We start from the raw sequence: 25763 nt of genomic DNA, 5'->3' as shown, positions 1-25763 counted from the left end.
AGAAATATTCAAACCAGCCCGTCTGGCACCAACAACCATGCCACGGCCGAAAACACTGAGATCACGTTTCCCTCCCCCCCATCCTGGTGGTTGACGTGAACATTAACAGAAGCTCCTGACCCGTATCGGTATGATTTTATGCACGGCAGTGATGCCACGACTGGCTGTTCAGAGAACTGCAGGAATAAGCAGGTGTACAGGTGTTCCTGACAAAGTGCTCAGTGAGTGTGCGTGTGAAGAACTAGGCTGGGGTCGACTGCAGATCGACAGAAGCATCACTAGAAGGAAATGTCTCGTTTATATTTCGGGGACGTTGTCTTCAGCTGTCCCATATAGGAAATCACAGATCCTCTCTGAGAGCTTAAACCTTTTGAAAGAGCAGAACAAACCTAACACAGACTGTAAACCAGACAACCGAAGACTCATTTTTACTTCCGTTTTCAACGTTAATGGGTTAAGGGGTTAAGTATAGAGGTAGTACCTTTCCTACATGGCCTTTCGTGGCATCCTAGACCTGGTCTCCATACACCCCAGCATCATAAAATATAGCCCCTCCACGATGAATGACCGGTCGTGTGTGGTGAAGAGCAACACCCTCCTCGTCAGGAGACAACAGGGCAGTAAACCTCCATAACAAATCCTGCTACTCCTACGGGCAGCAGTAGTCCTGGGAGCGTTCATCGATAGGCTGATGTTATGGACCGGGGGACATCGTGGCCTTGCAGATGATCAACGCATCTCGACAATGGAAAGGCACAAAATCCCCAGCTAGCGGAGAACCACAGAACTGCACGTGGAGTAGCGCCCCCGTGCTTTAAACAAACACGGCCAACCGAAACCCTGCAGGGGCGACCTAGGCGAGGAGGTGAGGTTCAGTGTTAGACAAGCAAAGACAACAGAGCGATGGTGAAGATAAATAGCTCATTTATTTCTTCTCTGTGACACTGAATGGATAGCCAGCTGGAACGACACCTTCCCGTCACCCGTCGACGAGACAGTCATACGCATGCAACAAAATGCATCACACCAAAATAGTAAAAAAAGAGGTCCGGGTAGCTGTAACGAAGTTTTGTGCGTAGCAGATGCATAAGAACATTAAAAACATTCAGTAACTGATGGAGTGGAGACCATGGATTATAATAAATCATATCAACTTGAACCTGGGGGGAGGGGGGGGGGAGTTAACTGGTCACAGTGAGTACCAGACTCTTAACTCCATCAAATGTTCTCTAATCTTTCACCGCTTGAATATAATTTTACAAAGCAGGAACAGATGCTTGACGTGGTGGCTGGTTACCTGCCAACTTGGCTGGTGGGGCAGAATAAAAGCTGCAGTGAGATAAGATCAACAGTTGGGTGGTGGTGGTGGTGGTGGTGGTGGCCCGTGGCAACGTCTAACGCTGGTCGTAAAAGATAATAAGCGTTATAAATGAAGCGAAAACGGAAAGCGAGGACTCCCGCAGCATCCACGGTCGGTCCCACGCCAAATGTTGCCCAAAATGTCACTCTCAGAATCCAGAAGTAAACAGGAAGTCAGACATCACAAATAACCATCGTGTAACTAATTATGTATATATTCATAAAATAATAATATAATAGTAACTAACTATATCAAAGTTCTGTGTAGTAAATGCCGTCCATCTTTCTTCCATGTAAGTGCATGCACAACTGTGTTCTCACTCACGCACGCACACACACACACACACACACATGCCTTCTGTCACTCGGGGGTGGGCGTGATGCATCGGCTGGCCGCCGTAAGGCTTTGGCAGGAAGTCAGCGTGTTGGGTAACGGTAAACGCGGTGTTTCAGTGCACCAAAGTCTGGTTGAAGTGTCTCTTCCCATCCAGATACAGCATCGACTCTACGGAGAAAACGACCCAGAGACATTCGACTCAGTGGCTGTGTCAGACAGTGGAGGAATCAAGCGCGTGTCCATTTTGACACGGTGACAATCAGTAGAATATAAAATGATCCACAATACACAAATTCAGTAGTGTTTGGCGTCTTTGTGATGAAGGTATTCTTTGCTAGATCGTGACCATCTGCAGCATCTAGGCCTCCCTCAGTAGCACTGTAATAAAGCAGCAAACTGAAAATCTTCATTTGGGGGCATCCGGGTGGCGTGGCGGTCTATTGCATCGCTCACCAACACGGGGATCAGTGGTTCGAATCCCCGTGTTACCTCCGGCTTGGTCGGAAGTCCCTACAGACACAATTGGCCATGTCTGTGGGTGGGAAGTCGGATGTGGCTTCCCACATCCTGAATCCTGAATGGGCCATTGATGCCCATTCAGGATTCTATCAGACCGAACTTGCTTGGTGAATCTGGAGTTTGCCGACTCGGACAGAGGTGCCGCAAGTGTCTTTTTTGCTGTGGTTAAGGGCATCACCCGACTTCTTTTTTTTTTTGATCCCCCCCCCCCCTTTTCTACCCAATTGTATCTGGCCAATTACCCCACTCTTCCGAGCAATCCCCGGTTGCTGCTCCACCCCCTCTGCCGATCCAGGGAGGGCTGCAGACTACCACATGCCTCCTCCGATACATGTGGAGTCGCCAGCCGCTTCTTTTCACCTGACAGCGAGGAGTTTCACCAGGGGGGGTAGCGCGTGGGAGGATCACGCTATCCCCCCCCCAAACAGGTGCCCTGACTGACCAGAGAAGGCGCTAGTGCAGCCACCAGGACACATACCCACATCCGGCTTCCCACTCGTCTTTAGGGACGCCTGACCAAGCCGGAGGTAACACTGGGACTCAAACCGGCGACCCCGTGTTGGTAGGCAACGGAACAGACCGCTACGCCACCCGGACGCCCCATCAGCCAACTTCTTCCGCCAGAAATGTCAGTTTGTCATTTCTTTTTACGACGTGGATCAGTGGAGAGCGCTTGCTCTGCTCTTTTGGAGAGGGAGCGACAAAAACAAGAGTTAAGAAAAAAAAAAAGGCTCAGTCTAGCTGCATTTTCCTCATGTACAGTTTACTAACAGAAGCCGGCGGAAGGACCAAGACCCGTCTCCGTTCTCATCCGACTGGATGACAGACAACACGATGAGAGTGCCATAAGGCACTTTTCTGCTTTACTTTTACTCATGGAGCTCCAACACCATGTGCCAACTTCCCACCTGGAAACAAAAGCGAGGCTGGCGTGGTTCTGTGGGCCGGAGTGGTTCTGGTTGAAACCCTCGCGTCTGCACAACATAGTGTAACGGTGACGGACTGTGCACGGTTAGGCTGAAATCGTTACTAACGGGACTCTACAAACCTCCGTAGGTCTTCGGCACGATGCTGGGGACTTGGCTGTCTGAGGCGAAGGTGAAGTGGAAGATGTTGGTGGTGTTGTGCTGCCGGGTCAGCGGGTCCAGAACTTCAGTGTGAACTCTGACCTGGATGTTGTTCCCCTCTGTGTAACACACCTGGTGGATGGAGAAGGCTGTCAGCACTGGATCTGGTGTTATTTTACTGGTTCAGCTCTCTGGAGATATGACTAATACGTATGTGGTTGTTTTGAAATAAAGTGTCGTTGTTTTTAAACGAATGACTCACAATCCTCCTCCCACTCCCGATTACTGCGGTCACAGCACACAGCAGCCAGACCGCCCAGCTCGTTGTTATTTGAACGCCATGCAGCCCCAGCCCAATTAAACTGGTTTGAACATAGTCCCCCCCCCCTCTATTTTTTCCCCCCCAATTGTATCCGGCCCCATTACCCCACTCTTCCGAGCTGTGCCGGTCTCTGCTCCACCCCCTCTGCCGATCCGGGGAGGGCTGCAGACCACCACACGCCTCCTCCGATACATGTGGAGTCACCAGCCGCTTCTTTTCACCTGACAGTGAGGAGTTTCCCCAGGGAGGGCGTAGCGCATGGGAGGATCACGCTATTCCCCCTCCCCCCTGAACAGGCGCCCCGACTGACCAGAGGCGGCGCTACTGCCGCGACCAGGGGTCTCATTTATAACCGTTGCGTACGCACAAAATGGAGCCTCGAAGAGGAGGAGCACGCCACTTCCCACCCAAAATTTGCGCCCCATAAAAACAAACTCGACGGGAGAACGTGCACACCTGTGCGTAAACGCAGATGGCGAGGTGGCGAATTGAAGCCACGTTGTATAATGGCGCCTCTCACACGTTTAAGTCTGATTTTTTTTTTTTTTTGGGTGCACGCCATTTTTTGGCTTTTGTGTGCACGTACACTTTTAGTACGGATCCTACGCACTGTTTTATAAATGAGACCCCAGGACACTCGCCCACATCCGGCTTCCCACCCGCAGACATGGCCAACTGTGTCTGCAGGGACGCACGACCAAGCCGAGGGTAACATGGGGATGAGTTGTGTCAGTCTCTAAACATTGTCTAGGACTCCTGAAGCACAGACACACACACACACACACACACACACGTGCACACGCACTTGTGAGGAGAACAGCAGTAAGGAGCCGATTTCCACGGGCTTCTGGAACAGGATATCATCCACGGCCACCAGTCTGGGTCTGCATCTTCTATAACACCAAATACATTTTGGAAAAGTGAAAAAAGTGTCGCACTCGGGTTCCAGAAAAGAACAAATTTTGCTTCAGCGGCCAAAAATGGTACAGTTTTATACTACAAGACAAGTCCCGACACTTAGCTCACACGCTGTACCTTTTCTTTAAGTCAGCTTTATCAACCTTGGTTCACACAGCAGTGGTGCTGCACGCATTACTAGTACTGAAGGAAGTACCACGCAGACTTAGATATACTATAGTCTTATTGTCTTGCAGGAAATGTGTTTTCACAGCCAGTACATGCACAGAAACATACAGATACCCACACCGCATCATACAGATATACATACAGATACACAGACACACAACATTCGTAAACACAGCAACACAACATTTACTCACATTCACAGATAAATCTGGCTCTATGCTAGGTCCGTGAGGCAGTTATTTGTTGTGCTGCTATGGCAGAAGGGGCAAAACTTCTGCCAAAGCAAGATCGGTGTCATCCACTACTGTGAGTGCAAAGTGTGTGATGGCTCTGCCGTTCATGTCTGAGAGGTTGGGTGTGGAGGAGTGGATGATCTTGGAGGCAGCACACCTGATCCTGGTAAGCTTGTTTTTGTTGGAGATGGTCAACATCCAGGGTGTCTCCCCGCCTGCTGCCCAATGACTGCTGGGATAGATAGGCTCCAGCGGCTTGGATAATGGACGGTCAGCATGGTATACAAACAGGGGGAACAGTACAGCAGGATGGGCTGGATGATGTTTTTGTAAAGTAACAACAGGAGGCGAGGAGCAACAGAAAGTGCTCTGAACTTGCAGATGATGTGGCGTCTCTGGCGGGATCGTTTATGGATATGCGTCGATCAAAGCTGAGTTTACTGTCTAAAGTCAGTCCAAGATATTTGAAGTCATTGTCCTGTTCTATTGTCTTGCCATGGATGGAGACGGGGTTCAGTCCAGTGAGGGGTGTGTTTGGTGTGTTAATGACCAGTTCTTTTGTCTTGTCCACATTCAGTTGGAGGTAGCTGTCCATGCACCATTGTGTAAAAGAAGAAATGAAGTGTTGATAGGCTGTGATGGAGTTATTGTCATTAAGTAGTCCCAGTATGGTAGTATCATCAGAGTATTTGTAGTAAGTGGTGATGGGTGAAGTACTGATGCCATCGTTTGTGTAGAGAGTGCAAAAAAAAAAAAGGGCTGAGGACACAGCCCTGAGGGACTCCGGTGTTGGTGATGATGGTTGATGATGTTACTGTGCCTATTCTTACAGCACGTGGTCTGTTGCTGAGGAAGTTGTGGACCCAGTGGATGAGGAGTGGAAAGATGTTGAAGTGGTGGAGTTTCTTAATCATCTGGTGGCGTTGAATTGTATTAAAGGCAGAGCTGAAGTCGATGAAGAGAATTGAAGCGAAGTTGAGAAAGAGCACACTCGGAAGCAATTTATCCCAGATCTGGTGCCGTTTATATTAACATTTTCACATGATGGTTATTTTCTTCAGCTTATATTAACTCCCTGAAGGAGCAACCTTGTTAAAACTCGTTTGTGGTTACAGCGTAAATTTGTCAAGTTCTACCACTGAATTAGACTCTACATGGTTTGGCTACAAGCCCATAAGAGTCTTGTTCAGAGGAAACTCCAGTGGCTATTTCATGAACCAAAACCCAAAAGAAAGTTTATGCTATTTGCTCTCCTGTAGCCAAATGGTTACAGCGCAAACCACATGGTTGTAACCGTCACTGGTTTGATTCCAGCCGGCACCCTTTGTTGCATATCATCCCCTCTCTCCCCCATTTCCTGTCTGCCTGTTCACTGTCGCTGTCTAATAAATGTAACCCCCCCAAAAAAAAGAAAAGTTTATGCCATGTCATATCTTAAGTCAATTTAATTGCTCTGGATTTGATTTATTTTGTCAAGGTCTCTTTAAATAAAATTGCTTTGCTGGATCAGAGCTTTAAAGCAGCAGTAGACAACTTTTTGGCTTTAACTTGTCATTATGAAGTGAATGTTGATTGCACAGTGTAATGGCTATAGAATAATGACACCATTGGTATTTAGACTGGTTCCCTATAAGCCTTGCTTTCAGGCTTATAGGGGATCAAATTCTGTCTGCCACCGGGTACGATCTCGCAGGAAAATGAAGGCTCGATATACAGCACAAAGGAAGTACATCAACCATTGCACAACCAAAATAGGTAGAGGATAGCGCTTGTGTTTTCCCCAGTAACTATCGGTAGCCATCCTGAGTAGTGGAAATGGCGGACGGTTGAACAACAGAAGTGACAGTGGAAACTACCCAGCAAGAGAAAAAGAACCCCGTTGACAGAGGAGGCAAAGAAGGTGAAGAGAGAGAGTGATACAAACAGAGGTAAAATAAGAGTGAACCTCGGATGGGGTCCAGTGTTGTACTGAACTCTGTTTCCCCATCGAGATGTGCTTCCCCCTAGCCAGATGAAAACATCTGCATGGAAACAAGTTAGGCATCAGTTATGATGAGATTAAGGTAAATGCTGGGTTAAGGTTAGAGTTAGGTTGAGGTTAGACTAAGGTTAATCGGGCGTCCCAGTGTTGTATCAAACTCTGGCTGGGGGGGAAACAGATCTTGACAGGGAAACTGAGTTGGATACAACACCTGGGACTTGAGAGGGCTCCAAACCGACATTCAGCTGGCATTCTTTCTACTGGATCAGTAAGTAACACAACCTGCCTGCTTATTTATGCTACCAGATGTTTTGCTCTGCCTTTATCATAGCACTGAGATGGGGGTTTCTAGTTCAACCTGGGATTCTTACGGTTGTTTCTTGAACGATTAAGTCACCATAAAGCAAACATCCAAAAATACTACCAACTAAACCCAGCCTACTTTTCAGACGGCTATTCATTTAACCTTAAGCTTTGAAAGACCCTATCCACATTAAACCTACATCAGTTTCCATGTTACCTCATCTAGCAAACAGCAAAGTCACATGATCAAGACTACACTGGGTCAGGTCAACACACGGGTCAGTTTCTGTCTCAATGAATTTACCAAACACTGTTCTGTCGGCGAGATTATGGCGTATAGATTATCGAATACGGCAAACTGTTCTCTTCTCTCTCACATGTCTTTTCTCGCTCTCTGAACGAGGTCTTCTCCTTTCTCCCCTCCTGTGTGTGTGAATGGTGTGGTGTGAGTCTCCCCTGTGTGCATGTGCAGTCTGTCCTCCTGTCAGGTCTAAATGGTGATGGTGGTCGCGTGGCTCAGGTCCTGGGCTGATCCGGTGGTGTCTGGACACTGCTTGGCATCCTCCTCATCATATTCTTCACATATCTTGTAGCGCCGCATTATGTAATAATGTAATAAATTTTCACATCATTATGTAATAACGTCACGTTTTTTTCAAATCAAGACATAAATTTTGGTGGTTTATTACATAATGCACCAAATTATTACATTTTCTTCATAAAAAAGTGTAACATCCGCATTTTGTAATAACCGGTGCAATATGTAACAACTTATTACAAAATGCGGATGTTACACTTTTTTATGAAGAAAATGTAATAATTTGGTGCATTATGTAATAAACCACCAAAATGTATGTCTTGATTTGAAAAAAAAAAACCGTGGCGTTATTACATAATGATGTGAAAATTTATTACATTATTACATAATGCGGCGTTATTACATAATGCGGCGCTACATATCTTATAAGTCCATTATAATTGTGTTATCCTCTCTCAATGTTGTATTGTGTAAATTGTGTAAACACAACATCCATTGCACGTTGTCCGTCTTGGGAGAGAGATCCCTTCTCTGCTGCTCTTCCTGAGGTTTCTTCCTCTTTTTTCTCCGTGTTAAAGGGCTTTTTTATTTCTTAGGGAGTTGTTCCTTATCCGATGTGAGGGTCTAAGGACAGGATGTTGCGTTGCTGTGACGCCCCTTGAGGCAAATTTGTCATTTGTGATATTGGGCTATACAAATAAAATGGACTTGACTTAAACTCAATTCCACATATATGAAGGTTGGTAAGGTGAGTTTAGGTGGGCTATCGTTCAACCTGCTCCCTCGTCCTCAGCTTCGGTTGGAAGGTATAGGTTCACGTTAGATGGTAAAGACACACAGGTCTCGCTTATTGTGTGTGTGTGTGTGTGTGTGTCTCTTTTCACATAAGAACTCACCCGTAGGAACAGGCATTGGTCCAGCCCAGCTCGTAGGCCTTCCTCATCAGAAACCCTCCAAATATCCTGTTGAAAATGTTCCTCTCCTAGACAACACACGCACGCACGCGCACGCACGCACACGCACGCACACACACACACACACACACACACACACACACACACACACACACACACACACACACACACACACACACACACACACACACACAAGTTGGACATTAATTGGAAAACATGTGTACACAGTCAATGATATACAGATATTTGGACAGAATGCACAAATTTGTGCACAAACGCACAAAAAGCGCTATATAAATATAATGATGATGATGATGATGATGATTATTATCATTAAATTACTGAGACAACTCTCCACACAAAACAAGGGGGGGGGGGGAGTTAGCATCAGCCACCGCTACAGTCAATGTCCCCATCTAGGAAGAATGAGGTCTTGCCACTACTCTGGTTGATGGACTTCCCTGGTAATTCATAAAACATCATGACCGGAGGACTATCAGAGGTACCAAATATGTTTAATAGCAGAAAAACAAACCCACAAAGAGCACGCAATAATGTCAAAAATGTAGAGAATTACTAAGGATGACAGAAACAACTCAACACTGCAGCTGCGGTGTGACTTATTGTTCTGCACAAACACAGCAGCTACACATCCTGCAGCCACAGGAACACAGAAGAGGCGTTAAGGGACCTGACCCCTGACCTCTACTATACTGTTGGTGGCTGGCTGCTTGTAATTGTGGTGATAAAGGAACTGAAGTGTTCACCTTCATCAGCAAATTATTAGAAGGTACAATGACTAAAATCTCTCCTCCCTCCCTCCGCTCCACTTCCTTCCTGTCACCTGAGGATGGCAGATCTCCAGCCCTTTGATCTTAGCGTCCTCCATCCACACCGAGTTCGGAGGCAAAACTCTGCTGCGGAAACTCACTGTTCTGGAGGAGACACACACACACACACACACAAAAGAAACAGTTGTGGACACATTCCTGTAGTCTGCACCGCCCCTTTTACCTGTCTACTGTGTATGTATGCTCTCGGGTGTGTGTGTGTGTGTGTGATATATAATTTGTCCCATGAAAAGTCAGTTAAACACCCAAAAGCCGCATACAGACAGAGACCCTTGTTTACCACACACAGAACATTTAAGTGTCCATGCAAACCAGCTTTTCAAGCTCTACCAGTCTCACCAAATGTGTGGTAGGCCTTTCCATGTGTCATTGACACACACACACAGAAGTGTACCAGCTATGTTATATTTGGAGACAGTGGTACACACAAAAAGACAGGAGGTGGAGCTGGAGGTGGCAGAGTTGAAAATGGTAAGATTTTCATTGGGAGTGATGAAGAAAGACAGGATTAGGAACGAGTATATTAGAGGGACAGCTCAGGTTGGACGGTTTGGAGACAAAGCAAGAGAGGCAAGATTGAGATGGTTTGGACATGTGTGGAGGAGAGATGCTGGGTATATTGGGGGAAGGATGCTGAATATGTAGTGGTTAGCGCGGTCGCCTCACAGCAAGAAGGTCCTGGGTTCGAGCCCCAGGGTAGTTCAACCTTGGTGGGTCGTCCCGGGTCGTCCTGTGTGTGGAGTTTGCATGTTCTCCCCGTGTCTGCGTGGGTTTCCTCTGGGGGCTCTGGTTTCCTCCCACAGTCCAAAGACATGTAGGTCAGCTGAATCGGCCGTACTAAATTATCTCTAGGTATGAATGTGTGTGTGTGTGTGTGTGTGTGTGTGGGCCCTGTGATGGCTTGGCGGCCTGTCCAGGGTGTGTCCCCGCCTGCCGCCCAATGACTGCTGGAATAGGCTCCAGCATCCCCGTGACCCTGAGAGCAGGATAAGCAGTTCAGATAACAGATGGATGCTGAATATGGAGCTGCCAGGGAAGAGGAAAAGAGGAAGGCCAAAGAGGAGGTTTATGGATGTGGTGAGAGAAGACATGCAGGTGGCTGGCGTGACAGAGGAAGATGCAGAGGACAGGAAGAGATGGAAACGGATGATCCGCTGTGGCGACCCCTAACTGGAGCAGCCAAAAGTAGTAGTAGTAGTAGTAGTAGTAGGGGTAGTAATAACAGATAACCTAGTTTTGTTACTTCTTAAACGTCAACGCTATCGCAACTACGACTCCTGCAAAACCATCATACGACAGACGGAGCGCTAAGGATTTTCCGCTGACGATGAGCTACTGAAAGAAAAGAGACTGTCCTCGTGTGAAGCCGTGTTTCGATGCCAGACAACCAGGAAAAGAAACCGTTTTCCCAAACCTGAACCCCGCACTGTTTGTTGGACAACTAAGGATGCACCTCTGACTGCCGCGGAAGAGCAGTCTCAAATAAGGCTGGGATCTGGGCGTAGTTCATCTTAATGGCGTAGCTACAAGATTTAGCCTTAGTATTTTTTAGGGACCCCCCCCCATTTGTACCCAGCCAATTACCCCACTCTTCTGAGCCGTCCCGGTCACGGCTCCACCCCCCCGCCGGTCCGGGGAGGGCTGCAGACTACCACATGCCTCCTCTGATACATGTGGAGTCGCCAGCCGCTTCTTTTCACCTGACAGTGAGGAGTTTCACCAGGGGGAACGTAGCACGTGGGAGGATCACGCTGTCCCCCCCCAGGTCCCCCTCCCCCTCAAACAGGCACCCCGACCGACCAGAGGAGGCACTAGTACAGCGACCAGGACACACACCCATATCTGGCTTCCCACCCGCAGACACGGCCAATTGTGTCCGTAGGGATGCCCGACCAAGCCGGGGAGGTAACACGGGGATTCGAACCGGCGATCCCCGTGTTGGTAGGCAACAGAATAGATCGCCACGCCACCCGGACGCCCCCTCTAGCCTTAATATTTTAGTAGCATTGGTTTCGAACTCATGCATGATGTAGAGGAACGCTGTGGTTCACGTAGGAAGTGTTACATGGGCAGCTTGTTAGTTTCTAACTTTTTCCCTTTAATTTTTCCTTTCGTCTGACTCTTCCCTTGTTACTTTAAAAAAGTGCTGTTGTTTGAATTCATTCGCTCATCGGCCGCGCACACTGAACCACAGGAATGTTGCTAGACAGACCGTCTACACAAGTCTTTCGCTGCTTCCACGTGTCTCTCTTTGTTCGCCACCTCGGTAGATAGGTTGCGCATGCATCTCCATCTCTTCTTCTCCCCTTTTCTCACCAACCCTTGCGCCTCAATCTTATCACACCTATCGCCGTGCGCCATCTCGTCTGCAGGATTTAACTCACAAACACCTCCTTCTTTCGGTGCACACAAACACAGAAAGACACACACACACACACACACACGTCTGCACAGCCTAGTTACCTCATATCACCCTTTGTGCCTTGCTAATCACATTGCTGCTCATCATTGACTGTAGCTGATCAGTATTAATTAGATAATTAGTGCTGTTTTAATAAATTGTTTCATTGGAATAAGCTGTGGTCCTGCCTGTTGTGTGACAGTACTCACTGACGCCATCCTCTGCCAATTAAAGTACTCAGATTGGTGCAACACTGAGTACTGCATCAGCTTGAAGGGTTCAGTTCTAACTAGCCATAAATTTAGGAGACTGATTTTATGAGAGTGATTTGATTATTCCATCAGTTTTAGTTGTTTGACTGTAAAATATTAAATTAATGGTTAATACGTTTACGAGACTGATTTTATGAGACTGATTTGATAACCCTGCTGCACCCACATACTTGTTGTCCAAGGTGTTGAGGAAGAGAGTGTGGACGATATTCCTCTCCTCAGCGGTAGGGGCCACCTTCAGCAGGGACGCTGTGCTCAGCTCCACCCGGCGGGCCCTATTGACTAGAGCCAACACACACACACACACAACACACACAAACAAATGAAGACGAAAAAAGACCAAGTTACCGTCACAAGGAGTCTGTTACCGTGACCTTGAGAGGTATTGTGTTTCTGAGTCTTCGCTTACTCTCGCCCTCCTGGAACAGTTTCTCCTCCTCCGGCCCTTCTGGTTTCAGTGGATTCACATAAGCTGCCCTGAATGATAAGATGGCAGAAAGACAGAGATAGACAGAGAGAGAGAGAGTGCGACAGAGAGACAGAAAGAGAGAGACGAACAAGGAAAATCAGAATCAGAAATGAGAAACTTTGTCCTTTACTTTCATGCACTTGCACACATGAAATGAAACCAAACATCGCTGCCCACAGCAGTGCAACACAAAGACTACAACACATACCCAAAAACTCCAAGAACACATATATCCAAACTAACACATATATCTAAACTAAAAAAGAAAAAAAAAATCACTGTCCAAGACAGCGAACACCAGGATGACTGTCGGAACTGCCGGCTAGCAGTTAGCTTAGCCTGCCAAAACAAAAAAAAAAAAACAAAAAAAAAAAAACAAGGGATTAAAAAGAAAGCGACAGAAACCCACACACAAAAAAAAACTGATTAGAGGCAACACGGATATGAGTTAGAGAGAAGTAACGGATTCTGTAATTAATGGATAAGCAGATAGGCTCTAGGATGGATGGATGAGCAGATAGATTCTGGGATGGATGGATGAATGTACAGATTCTAGGATGGACAGGCAAACATATGGATTCAGGGATGGATGGGGTGGTGGGTGGACAGACAGAGACATTACCGTGTATCCTACCTCTTGTTCTCTGGGTCTCTGGCCACCATTACAAATGTCGCATCCAGCACGGGATTGTAGGTGCCATCATAGTACTGAAGGAGAAAGCACACAAAGTCAAACGGTCAGAGTATCTCCACCAGCAACAGGAGCCTGTAGGACCAGTGCCAGACTGGGGTCAAAAAACGGCCCTGGCATTTGCAACATTTACTGGCCCGACGGCCCTATTTCCAAACCCAGCGCCAACCTCAACACCGTTATTTGAAGAGGAAATAAACGCGTAAATAAGTATAAATGAATATAAATGAATAAATTACAAATGAATTTCAGTATTATTAAATGAATACAGTAAATTGTCTAACGTAATTTTGTGTCAATCACCGATCAATGAGAGTAAAACAGTCTGTATCAGAGGAAATAGGCTAGAGCAGACCAAACACAGTGATCGAAACATTGCTTCAGTGGTATCAAATTACATTTATAGTACCTAGATTACGAAGCAGCACAAAAGGAAGCCTAAATTCTGTAATACCGATGTAAACAGTATTATGAAAGGAAGCTCCACCCGCTGAAAAACCGAACACTGTGACAAGCACATAAACATATACGTAGGCTATAGCCATACAGAGCACCGGATGGCCACAATAATACATAATAGGCTTTACAAAATATGTTAAGTGCACAGCACAGCCCCCCCCCCCCTGTTCGTTTAGTACCCTCGTTCATTTTCTTGAAAAATTTCCATCTTAGCTAGAGCTAGCTGGACTACTGTGTTCTTTTTTTTTTAATTTTTGGGGATTTTTCCCCCTTTTTCTCACCAATTGTACCACTTACCCCACTCTTCTGAGCCGTCCCGGTCGCTGCTCCACCCCCTCTGCCGATCCGAGGAGGGCTGCGGACTACCACATGTCTCCTCCGATACATGTGGAGTCGCCAGCCGCTTCTTTTCATCTGACAGTGAGGAGTTTCGCCAGGGGGACGTAGCGCATGGGAGGATCACGCTATTCCCCCCAGTCCCCCTCCTCCCGAACAGGTGCTCCGACCGACCAGAGGAGGCGCTTGTGCAGCGACCAGGACACATACCTACATCCGGCTTCCCACCTGTAGATACGGCCAATTGTGTCTTTAGGGACACCCGAGCAAGCCGGAGGTAATACGGGGATTCGAACCGCTGAGCCCTGTGTTGGTAGGCATCGGAATAGACCGCTACGCTACCCAGATGCCCCCGGACTACTGTGTTCTGCCCCATAGGCATAGCCTACGTACAACAAACATAAGCGCTACATCGCACTGCAACAAGGAGATTCAAGGGAAATGTGTTTATTCATGATTCTGAAGAAAAAAAATTGAGTAAATTAATCATATATAAATCATAAATATGTTTATTATTTTTTCATTCTGATTCCCCCTCCCACTATAACAATTCATTCTGAGCAGCCCAAAGGGCCAATGGTCGGCCGCGACCCTTCTGGCATTTACCCAAATTCCAGATGGCCAGTCCGTCACCGTGTAGGACTACACTAAGATGAACCTCTGCAGATAAAAACCGGTTGGAACATACAAAGTGTTGTTAACATCCAGAGCACGTCTGTGTGCATGTTAGACAAATTTAGAACTGTTAAGAGTATCGGCAAGCTAGCTTTTATTTTGAAATTTTGGTGTGTATGTAGTAATAAGAGTGCCAACCTGGGACACGTGCATCTTTGCTTCAATGGAGGTCTTTCCCACCCACGTCACATGACCGGTGAACTTGATGTCGCAGTCAGGGTAGATAATGTGCTTTCTCATGTCTGTCTCGTCAAAAACAACAAAATTAAAATTTCTGTCCCAGCATAAACATGTCTCGAGCAACAGAACAGTTGGAAACGTGGGACGATTTGGACTCGAAACCGATCACTGAAAAAGATGCAGTTCAGGTGAGGTTGCAAAGTTACCATACCTATCTTGTCCACCAGGGCGGTGACAATGGACAGGGGCGACCTCGGCAGAGCTTCATTATGGGTGTGTGAGTAAGATATAAGCACTGAAGACAAAGCAAGAGAGAGAACACACAGGTGAGGGGACGTCATGTCATATCCAGCAGGTTTTGTATTTTGAGATGTATATATATATGTATGTGTGTGTGTGTATATATATATGTGTGTGTCTGTGTGTATATATATATATATATATGTATGTATGTATATGTATGTATGTGTGTGTGTATATATATGTGTGTATATATGTGTATATATGTGTGTGTGTATATATATATACACATTATATATGGTGTTATATGGTGGAGCATGGTGCACATTTTATTCTTATTTCTATTTCTTATTTTCTCTTCTATTTCTATGTATTTCTGTTTTTCTTACTTCTATTCATTTCTATTTTCTTGTTATCTTGTATCTTGTTAGTTTTTCTTCACTAGCGTGTGAGTGTCTGTAATAGGATCCAATTTCCCCTCGGGGATGAATAAAGTATTTCTGATTCTGAACAGTAATAACTAACTGTTAGGAAACTGCAACCAGCAATGGAACCGCAGACTCGTGGGTGGTCAACTGCCATTGTGGCTGGCAAAATACATAAACTCAAGCTGTTACTGCTTTCCCCCTTAACATTTCAAATGACATATTATGTGATACCTGCTAAGCTGTCCAGGTCCTCCAGGATCCTCCCAAACCTGAAAAAGAGGCAGCGATGAATTCCTGTAGTGGCGATAAGTACGTGTGTGTGTGTGTGTGCACATGGGTGTGTGCATGCATATCTGTTGTATGCATATGTACCATTATTGAGAATAATTGCAACAAAAAAAAGAAAAAAGAAAAAAGAGAGACATATCTTTACTGTTGTGTAAAACCCAGCCACTGAGGATGCACAAGCCAGTGCATTCTTAGTGCCGGTCCCAAGCCCGGATAAATGGGGAGGGTTGCGTTAGGAAGGGCATCCGGAGTAAAACCTTTCCCAAATAATCTGCAGATCATAAATCAGATTTCTATACCGGATTGATCGAGGACCGGGTTACCAACGACTGCCACCGGTACTGTTAACCAGCAGGGTGCCGGTGGAAACTGTGCTACTGTTGGGCGAAGGAGAAGGAGAAGAGGAAGGCATGTCCAGAGGCAGCGGGAGAGGAGGAAGGGCAGGAGTGTGGAGGTAAGACTCAGAACTTTGAATGTTGGCACGATGACTGGTAAAGGGAGAGAGCTGGCTGATATGATGGAGAGAAGGAAGGTAGGCATACTGTGTGTGCAAGAGACCAGGTGGAAGGGGAGTAACGTCAGGAGCATCGGAGGTGGGTTCAAAATCTTCTACCATGGTGCGAATGGGAGGAGAAATGGAGTAGGGGTAATTCTGAAGGAAGAGTATGTCAAGAGTGTGTTGAGGGTGAAAAGAGCGTTGGAGGTGAAGAGAAAAGCTGGAAATCAAGGTGTGACGATGAACGTTATCAGCGCATATACCCCGCAAGTTGGGTGTGAGATGGAAGAATAAGAGGAATTCTGGAGTGAGTAGGATGAAGTGGTGGAGAGGGTACCCAAGGAGGAGAGTAGTGACTGGAGCAGACTTCGGTGGGCATGTTGGTGAAGGGAACAGAGGTTATGAGGAGGTGATGGGTAGATATGGTGTCAAGGAGAGAAATGTGGAAGGACAGATGGTTCACACCCCTCCACCGGCTCCCAGTTGCTGCCCACAACAAATCCAAAACCCTGACACTCGCTTACACAAAAGCAACTAAAACAGCTCCCGGCTACCTGAACTCCCTCATTCAGGTCTACGCTCCCTCCTGCTCACTATGCTTTGCCAATGAAAGGGGCCTGGTACTACCACCACAACAGGGCCCTAAGTCACTACCTAGACTCTTGTCTTCTGTAGTTCCGCGGTGGTGGAATGAGTTACCAAACTCTGTTTGATTGGCAAAGTCCCTCTCAATCTTTAAGAAAAGACTAAAGACCCAGCTCTTTTGCAAACACTTCTGCACTTGATGGACTGAAGAAAGGGGGAAAAAAATCTGCCTCTATGCAGTCTATACACTGCCTCGGTGCACTGCTTGTTGGCACCTACATCCTATCGGACTCGAACTTAGCTTTATGGCACTTACTCATGTTGTTCTCTCCTGCCTAGATCCTTGCTTTTGTTGTATCAGCTCTCAGATGTACGTTGCTTTGGATAAAGCATCTGCTAAATTAAATTGTAATTGCTCTATAAAGTAAACCACTGATGTGAGTATTCAACTAGTGTTGCACCAGTTTACTGAACAAGTCTTGTCAGCAGCAGGACCAAAGATGAACATCCATGTATTGATCCATTATCCAAACCACTTATCCTGCTCTCAGGGTAGCAGGGATGCTGGAGCCTATCCCAGCAGTCATTGGGCGGCAGGCGGGGAGACACCCTGGACAGGCCGCCAGGCCATCACAGGGCCGACACACACATTCACACCTAGGGACAATTTGGTAAGGCCGATTCACCTGACCTACATGTCTTTGGACTGTGGGAGGAAACCAGAGCACCCAGAGGAAATCCACGCAGACACAGGGAGAACATGCAAATACTCCGGGGTTGTCCAAACTTGGGGTAGTTGGACTACCCCGGGGCTCGAACCCAGGACCTTCTTGCTGTGAGGCGACCGCACTAACCACTGTGCCATCGTGCCACCCCTGACTCATACAGTCAATGTCCATTCATGTAAGTTAACCAATGAAATGTTGCAGCGGCAGTGTCCTCAATAATAATAAATCCATATCAAAACAAATGTGTCATATCAAATGAGGCACAAAAAAAAAACCTATCTCCTACCCTCATGTCGCCAGAGCCATACTCATCCCCAGAACACACAGAGCTGTACCTGACAGTGTTGTGGAATGTGAGGTATTTTTCTCTGAGTTGGGGCTGAGAGCCCAGGGGCAGGTGAACCTCCAGGCGACTGTCCTTCATCTTCTTGGTGGGAAGGTCGCTCTGAGAGTTGGCTAGCATGGATGACAGTGACACGCGATCGGCTAGTGCCTGCTGGTGGTCACTATGGTCGAGAGACAGAGAGACAGAGAGAGAGAGGGGATACAAAGAAGAGAGAGAGGGATTCTCTCAGTATGGTTGTTTTGCAGCTTTTACCTATAATCTCTCACCCCATAACTCCATAACTCACTTTGTTGATCTCAGTTAAACTTTATCGACATCAACAACGACACATTTTACAGATCCCGTCAGCACAATTATGGTCTTGTCCGCAGCAAATTTAGTTTTACAAGCCAATAAATAACACAATTCACCAGACTGAAGGCATAAGCAAGAATACCTGCTCTGCCATTATGTATGAATGAGGTATTAAGGTAGATATTAGTGTTAGGTATTAGTATTAAATTAGGTATTTATACTGTTAACAAATGTGTTTGATGGACAAGGTCCATCAAACACCAATCAGTGGCAGGTGGATAAAAATCTCATTATGACACATTTTAATAATGATTGTCCAGTACCTCCAGTTCGTGGAAGCTCCCACGATTTCCCTCAGCCTGTTTCGCACTGTAATGAAAGAGAAATATTTAGAGATCACCCTTTGCGTGTGTGTGTGTTAACTTAAGAGATGTTAATGTGTAAAATGTACTTAAGATTCATGTTTCATACTGTCTCACACAGAACACCAGTAAACTGTAATCTTACTCCATGTTCCCTCTTTAGGTTTTTAAAGTGTGTGGGTGTGCATGTGTTTCTCAAACGATCATGCTAACAGGAAATCAGTGAGCTTTATTGTTATTTATGCTTCCTTAGCCAAGGCCTTGACATAAATAACCAAATCAACTATAGCTGGAACAGATTAATTAAACAAGTCGGTCTCATTTGTTTATATACTAACATGTTTGCAGTTTGCGGTACAGTAACTAAAAGTCATTTTGCATGTCAGTGTTTATCATCACCCTCTAATCTCTTGTACAATTTTCAAACTCGTGAGATCCGAAAACGTCGCTCATTTGAAAATGTTTGTTTATCTGACACGGACTCGTGTGTGCGGATGCCTTTCTCGCTTGCAGTTACAGATGTGACTGGTGAGGTTCTGGCTGCCAGACAACACAAAACTACAGCGGAAGGAGAGATACAACAGCCAGATGGCAACAAATATGAAGTAAGAAGACCAGCATAGAGATACTGAAGCATTATGGGTACAAGATCTCCAAAAGAACATCTCTAGTGCCTGCCAAAGGGAGCGTTGAGCTCTGCTGAGCGGCGTGAAGAGTCTCGGGTTAGCCTCAAACCAAGTCCTCAGAAAAACTGACAAGATATACAGAAGGAGGTAGGTGCGTGTGAAAGAGAGTGCAAGCATATGTATGAATAGATAAATAAATAAAACATGCAGAAAGGTTTTTATCTATTCAGAAGTAAATTAGGGGAGAATTAAGACTAAAATAGAACAGATTATTAGGATTCATTTTGGTTTACCAACACACACCATTGGACACGTGTAAGTGTGCATTTCCTGCGGAGAAACAAAATTGGATCAAAGATGGGGTCAAGGGTCATGGCAAGATGGAGGGGTAGAACAGTGGAACATAACACTTGGGTTTTTTTTCTCTTTTTCTCAATCATTGGCTCAGGACCTGATGTGTAACTTGGAAAAAAAAACAAAAACAAGCTACACCATAAACATGAATGACATACTGTACAAACATAAGGCTGGAAGCTCCAAAACAGGCTGCAGTTTAGGGCGATTAAAGTGCCAAATAGCTTTGGGAAATGTTGCTTTCAGAATGTGGTCCCCTGAGGAAAAGAAAGCAGGTCTCAAAAATGTCAAAACTGGGTTCCCGTTGCTCCACGTGTCCCAGCCTCCAAGGTCAGTTTAGACCCGGAACAACAGGTGAATGTAATGAACCACCTGGCACTATTGGTACCTGAGGACCTGATTGAGAACCGCCGGTCTAGACTGTTTAAAAAAAGAAAAGAAAAAAAATGGCCGTCTTACCTTCGACCATATCCGGCGCTGTGCCGCGGGCAGACACGCCCCCTTGAGACAGCGCCCTGGTTGTCAAGGACGCCGCCGACCGTAGCAACAGTAATCTGTAACCCACGTGGATCAAAACAGGAAGTGAAAACGACGACTTGTCACGGGCTCTGGTTACCAAAACCCGCATTCCTCAGATGTCATTGGTCGATGTCCGCAGACATCCTACATGTCAACAGTTGGGGGACGGGGGAGGTGTAAAACTAGGAGCCGAGAAGCCTGGGCCATTCTGATCGGCTGATAGCTGCTGCTGGTCACTAGACACTGAGGGGAACATTTTTCCTGAATGACTCACTACGAGGCTGGCGCACCTCTAGTGCACATAATCCCCACCCTAGCTGGGCCCGATTCATACCCAGCGGGTCAACTAACGCCTCCGCCGGTGCGATAAACCTTCCCCCGATAGCAAACACATAGCAGTAGGAGCAGCGTACACTGACAAAACTAACTTTGATCGCGAAACAGCGAAGGAAGCTGCACGGAAATGCGGGTCCCCCCCCCTCCCGCCTCTCTCTCTCTTCGCAGCTTGCATTGCTTGCTAACTAGTTTGTAAACGCAGCATCTCCACAGCAGCCCTCAAAATGACGCCAAAACGTAATCGACTAACCTCGGCGACAGCATCATCCCTGGGTTTGGAGAGAAGCAGACGACGCGGGAGGGTGGCGGAAGTAAACGAAGCTGTGCCGAGCGCAGCGGGTTCCTTGCGGCGGGGTCGCTAACGGACGAGGCAGCTCACTTCCGCGTTGTTCCTTCGCCCCTCCCCCCTGCGACATGACGTATCCTCTGGAGAAGTACGCGCATGCGTGCGACCCCCTGGCCCTACAGGGTGCAACCCAAAGAGGGGGGGGGGACACATCAAAACCATTCAGTAAAGCATAATTTATTACAAAATAAAGAACAAACTTCATAAAATAAAGTACGGAGGTGTGTGTCAGTAAATCAGCGGTGTAAGGGCAGTGCACATGCGGGTGTACTGGCTGATGTGGTGGTTGTTGTCAAGTGCAAAAGAAAACCAACACGCAAAGCACAACGGGTGGCAGGGAGAGTCCACAGACTGAAAGCTGGCTGCAGCTTTATGCTGGAGGACACGACCGGGCCCAGGCGTGTCCTGTCAGGTCTGACGAACCATCTCCCAACCTGAGACACAATAAAGGTGAACAGAACAACCAATCCACCAGGGGGAGTGGTTCGTCACACCCCTCCTATGAAATGGGATTTCTACCAGAAAACCCAACGGGCCGGCCCTCTTTAGTCGAGCGGTTAGCGACGTCGCCTCATGGTGCAATATAACCTGGGATCGAATCCCGCAGCGGGCGGTAATATGCTCGGTTGCAACGGTGGGATGCGGAAGTGTCCGGATGTGCGCAGATTCTCAGAAGCTTTCGCAGCGCGGGAGTAACAAAGGAGGCGGGTAGTGTAACGTGCACGGATGACTAGACTCGCTAGCTCTTGGCTAACGGGTTGGACCCTTTAGTCCAGTGTTTCTCAACCGGGGGCCCGCGGACCCCTAGTGGTCCGTGGTGTAATTGCAAGGGGTCCGTGAAAATAAAATATCTTTTAAAAAAAAGATCCTATGACATTTATAGAAATAGGATTATTTTACTCAAATGTGACTGAGACCTTTATCTACCTAAACTATAAAGGGTAACAGGACTTTTTTCTCTAATTACATCTGTTTCACAAGTGTAATTTATTTTATTTTAATAAGAGATCTCGCTCCCGTTTGCATTGTTAAAAGTTACTGCATAAAAAGTCTGTTGTTACATATATCTGAAAGTTACTGCATAAGAATTCTGCTTTGTTAACTATATCTAAGTTACAACTGAAAGCTCTTATTTTTGCCCCAAAGAGTGAATAAATGCTATAATGCAATTTAAAATGCAGTTTCTACTGTTTCTATCAAATTGCAACCCCCTACCCCCAAGATCAGGTGGAGGGGTCCTCAGGGTAGATTAAAAATACGCAGGGGGTCCAGGACCCCAAAAACGTTAAGAACCACTCTTTAGTCGACTGGTAAGCGTAGTCGTCTGTGGCGCGGGAGACCCGAGTTCGCGTCCCGACCGCGGCGGTTCCTGGCTGCCCCCCCGAATTCGTTACATTGGTGTCAGAAGTTGGATGGTGAGGCCATCGGAAGCGCGTGCGCCCAGAAACGTGAGGGGGCATGTATGCTGAAGCGGGGACGCGCTTCCCGAAGGAGGGGGGTCGTGTAACGATGACGGATGAATAGACTCGCTAGCCTGTTAGGTAACGGGTCGGGCCCTTTAGTCGACTGGTTAACGTAGTCGCCTGTGGTGAGAGGGCCCAGGTTCAGATCCCGGACGAGCCCCCAAGTTACAACCCCTGGCTCTACAGGGTGCAACCAAAGAGGGGGACACATCAAAACCATTCAGTAAAGCATAATTTATTACAAAATAAAGAACAAACTTAATACAATAAAGTACGGAGGTGTGTGTCAGTAAATCAGCGGTGTGAGGGCAGTGCACGTGCGGGTGTACTGGCTGATGTGGTGGTTGTTGTCAAGTGCAAAACAAAACCTACACACAAAGCACAACGGGTGGCAGGGAGAGCCCACAGACTGAAAGCTGGCTGCAGCTTTATGCTGGAGGACACGCCCGGGCCCAGGCGTGTCCTCTCGCCCGGGCCCAGGCGTGTCCTCTCAGGTCTGACGAACCATCTCCCAACCTGAGACACAATAAAGGTGAACAGAACAACCAATCCACCGGGGGGGGGGGGGGTTGGCACAGTGTAAATACATTAAAGGATGAATAACATGCACGAACCAACATTTGATGCGTCCAGATCAATTCCTCAACCAATACATCCATGGTATCTGACTAAAATATTCTTGAAATCATCTTTCAGGTATGTGCATCCATGTGTGTAACTGCAGTATTGCACCGTTAATGAGTGAATGCCTTTATTTGTCATTGCCCAGCTGTACAACAAAATTAAGTGCAACTCCCCAGTGGTACAAAATTATATATATATATATATATATATATATATATATATATATATATATATATATATATATATATATATATATACACACACACACACACACACACACACACACACACACACACACACAAATAGTCAAAATACAAATACAAACAGACACACATTTGCAGCACAATCAACATATAAGGAAAACACTATCCCAAATAAATATAAATATATGCAGATCTGGAGAATCGTGACCTGAGTGGGTTGTTTTAAAAACATCAACAGAGACTTCCAAACGACACAACCCATAACCATCCTTGCAGAGTCAGCAGAGGGGCCCTTGGATGTCATTAATGTCAAGGGAGTAGAGCAGTGGTATTCAAACATATGCCACGGTGAGCCTTGTGTGCAGGTTTTTCTTTCCGACCCAACACCACACCATCTGAATTCCCTGATTAAGTCAGAAAGGAGAGGACTGGTTTGGGAAATCGGCTGGTGTGAGGTGGACAGGAAACCTGCTCACACACAGCTCTCCATAGCAGATGTTCTAATACCACTGGAATAGGGTGTAAGAGCAGGAACACGCCGCTGTGACCCTCCCATGCAGAGAGTCAATGTGTCTGATGTTTGCTTTCCCGACCTCTCTTGCCGCCTCATGTCCGATCCCCTAACAACAAACAGGGTGTGGCCCAGTCAGCTGGAAAAGCTCGGCCTAATGCAACTCTGGTGCAGTTGCAGCCTATACAGGCCTTGTATCAACAAATAGCTCCATGGGGTATTTCCCAGCATAGATGGGTAATGACACAATAGGCCCCTGGGCATGGACTCCTTAAAAGCCCCCCCACTCCCCCAGAAAAGGTATACTTATTTAAAGCAAACAGCACAGAAAGAATTGATCTGTACCTCAACAGGATTTACAGCACAGATACATAAACTCAGCTAAAGCCAACAGCACACGGACAAAATACACCTCTCGACCACAAAGATATATCTTTGCCTGTGGCCCCACTTTGGGCATAGGCCATGAACAAAAGCTCTCCAGGCATCCGGTCTTGGGCCTATTTCTCCAGCTGTCCCAGTGTATGGCTGGCCAGTCCTCTTCAGGTCTGCCTCCAGGTCACGGCGCCAGGTGTTTCTTGGTCTGCCTTGTTTCCTTTTCCCTTGCGGATTCCAAACTAGTGATTCAGCGATCACGCGATGAGATCGAAGATGGTGCCGTACTATGGCGACTCGCTACAAGCTGCCCTCGCTTTATCCACAGGCAGCCTGGTTGCTGAAAAGCTGACGCACCCATATGCACCTTACATTGTTGCGTTATCATGTAGTTTTCTATGTTGTGTATATAATATATGAATTCTGTGTACATACTCTGTGTAGGTCTGGTGTAGGGATGGAGGCAGAGAAAGCCAAAACATAAGAATTTAATTGTACTCTGATACACATGATAATAAAGTTGAACTTGAACTTGAGGAGGGCGTGTCTTGTGGTGCTGGATGCAGGCTTGCGAAGAGTATGACCAATCCATCTCTAGCGTCTTCGGAGGATTTCTCTGCAGGGTGCTGTCTCGTTCACTGCCACCGTCCCTGGTCGCTGATAATACCTTGCCAGCAAATTTGTAGGATTCTTCTGAGGCAGGTGTTGATAATATCTGGATTCTCTTCATGGCGGTGAGAGCTGCTCTCCTGGTCTCTGTTCCATACAGCACAGCAGGCTTCACAATGGTATTGAAGATCCTGATCGTGGTCTTTGGTGGCCACATTGTTGTTCAGCTGATGGAATGCTACCTTGCCTTACCAATCCGGACTTTTACGTCGGCATCTGTCTCACCCAGTTTGTCAACAGTGCCGCCAAGGTAAATTAACTACAAAGATGAGATCAGTTAAAGATCACATGAAATGGCATATAGGGCTTTGTGAGTTTCTGTATTATGACGCATTTGCGAAATAAAACAGACCTTTGGGGTGGGATTTAATAAAATGCAGGTGGTCAATTTGATTAAAGTTCTACCGCGATGGCCGCCGTTTCCTTCAGGGGTAAAAGTTGAATTAGGCCCAATATGTGCAGTGCATGGTTGGGAAAGCAGTCCAAACTAAAATGTCAGTTGCAAATCAGAAGTCAGTGCAGATAAAATGGAAGAAACGACTTTTTTTTTTCATTCCATGTTGTCGTTAAAGCCACATTTAATATCAACAAAGACAAAGCCTTAAAAAACAGTGACATCTCATCCCATCGTCAGCTGCTTCTCCGGGGTCGGGTCGCGGTGGCAGCAAGCTAAGTATAGGGCACTCCAGACATCCCTCTCTCCAGCAACGGCCTCCAGCTCCTCCTGGGGGATCTCAAGGTATTCCCAGGCCAGATTGGATATGTAGTCCCTCCATCGAGTTCTGGGTCTACCCCGGGGTCTCCTCCCGGTTGGACATGCCCGAAAAACCTCTAAAGGAAGGTTCCCAGGAGGCATCCTAATCAGATGCCTGAACCACCTCAATTGGCTCCTTTTGACGCAAATTCTGTGTACGTGTACAAAGTCAGTGACAGCAAGATGTTATTGACACAAGTGACTGAAACGTTCACCTCTGCAG

General features: G+C 46.6%; 1 protein-coding gene across 2 annotated transcripts; it reads right to left on the bottom strand.

Annotated features, from left to right (window-relative positions):
- Nucleotides 1–908: 908 nt before the first annotated feature.
- acot9.1 (acyl-CoA thioesterase 9, tandem duplicate 1) lies at nucleotides 909–20952 on the bottom strand. Of its 2 annotated transcripts, XM_056299534.1 has the most exons (16): nucleotides 20846–20952; nucleotides 20200–20294; nucleotides 19690–19716; nucleotides 18722–18767; nucleotides 18094–18264; nucleotides 15893–15930; nucleotides 15205–15288; nucleotides 14952–15055; nucleotides 13287–13360; nucleotides 12593–12660; nucleotides 12354–12465; nucleotides 9504–9594; nucleotides 8642–8727; nucleotides 4410–4497; nucleotides 3264–3414; nucleotides 909–1864 (listed from the first exon to the last, which is right to left on the bottom strand). In XM_056299534.1, exons 1-16 carry the CDS (start codon nucleotides 20860–20862, stop codon nucleotides 1809–1811), a joined length of 1308 nt encoding a protein of 435 aa, XP_056155509.1. In that variant the 5' UTR covers nucleotides 20863–20952; the 3' UTR covers nucleotides 909–1808. The 2 variants fall into 2 exon arrangements, with proteins under 2 accessions (XP_056155509.1, XP_056155510.1); XM_056299535.1 differs by lacking the exon at nucleotides 19690–19716.
- Nucleotides 20953–25763: the final 4811 nt, after the last annotated feature.

The sequence above is a fragment of the Lampris incognitus genome, chromosome 19, assembly GCF_029633865.1.
Source record: "Lampris incognitus isolate fLamInc1 chromosome 19, fLamInc1.hap2, whole genome shotgun sequence".
In the NCBI taxonomy this organism is placed as follows: domain Eukaryota; kingdom Metazoa; phylum Chordata; class Actinopteri; order Lampriformes; family Lampridae; genus Lampris; species Lampris incognitus.
Note: the sequence above shows the minus strand (reverse complement) of the source record. Positions and strands in the feature narration are given on the sequence as shown.

What these genes read in the sequence shown, in the direction of transcription:
- acot9.1 (XM_056299534.1), bottom strand. An exon ending in GGAGCTTCCACGAACTGGAG is followed by an intron (nt 18,265 to 18,721) that starts GTACTGGACAAT and finishes TCTCGACCATAG; the next exon opens with TGACCACCAGCAGGCACTAG. An exon ending in GGACCTGGACAGCTTAGCAG is followed by an intron (nt 15,289 to 15,892) that starts GTATCACATAAT and finishes CTTTGTCTTCAG; the next exon opens with TGCTTATATCTTACTCACAC.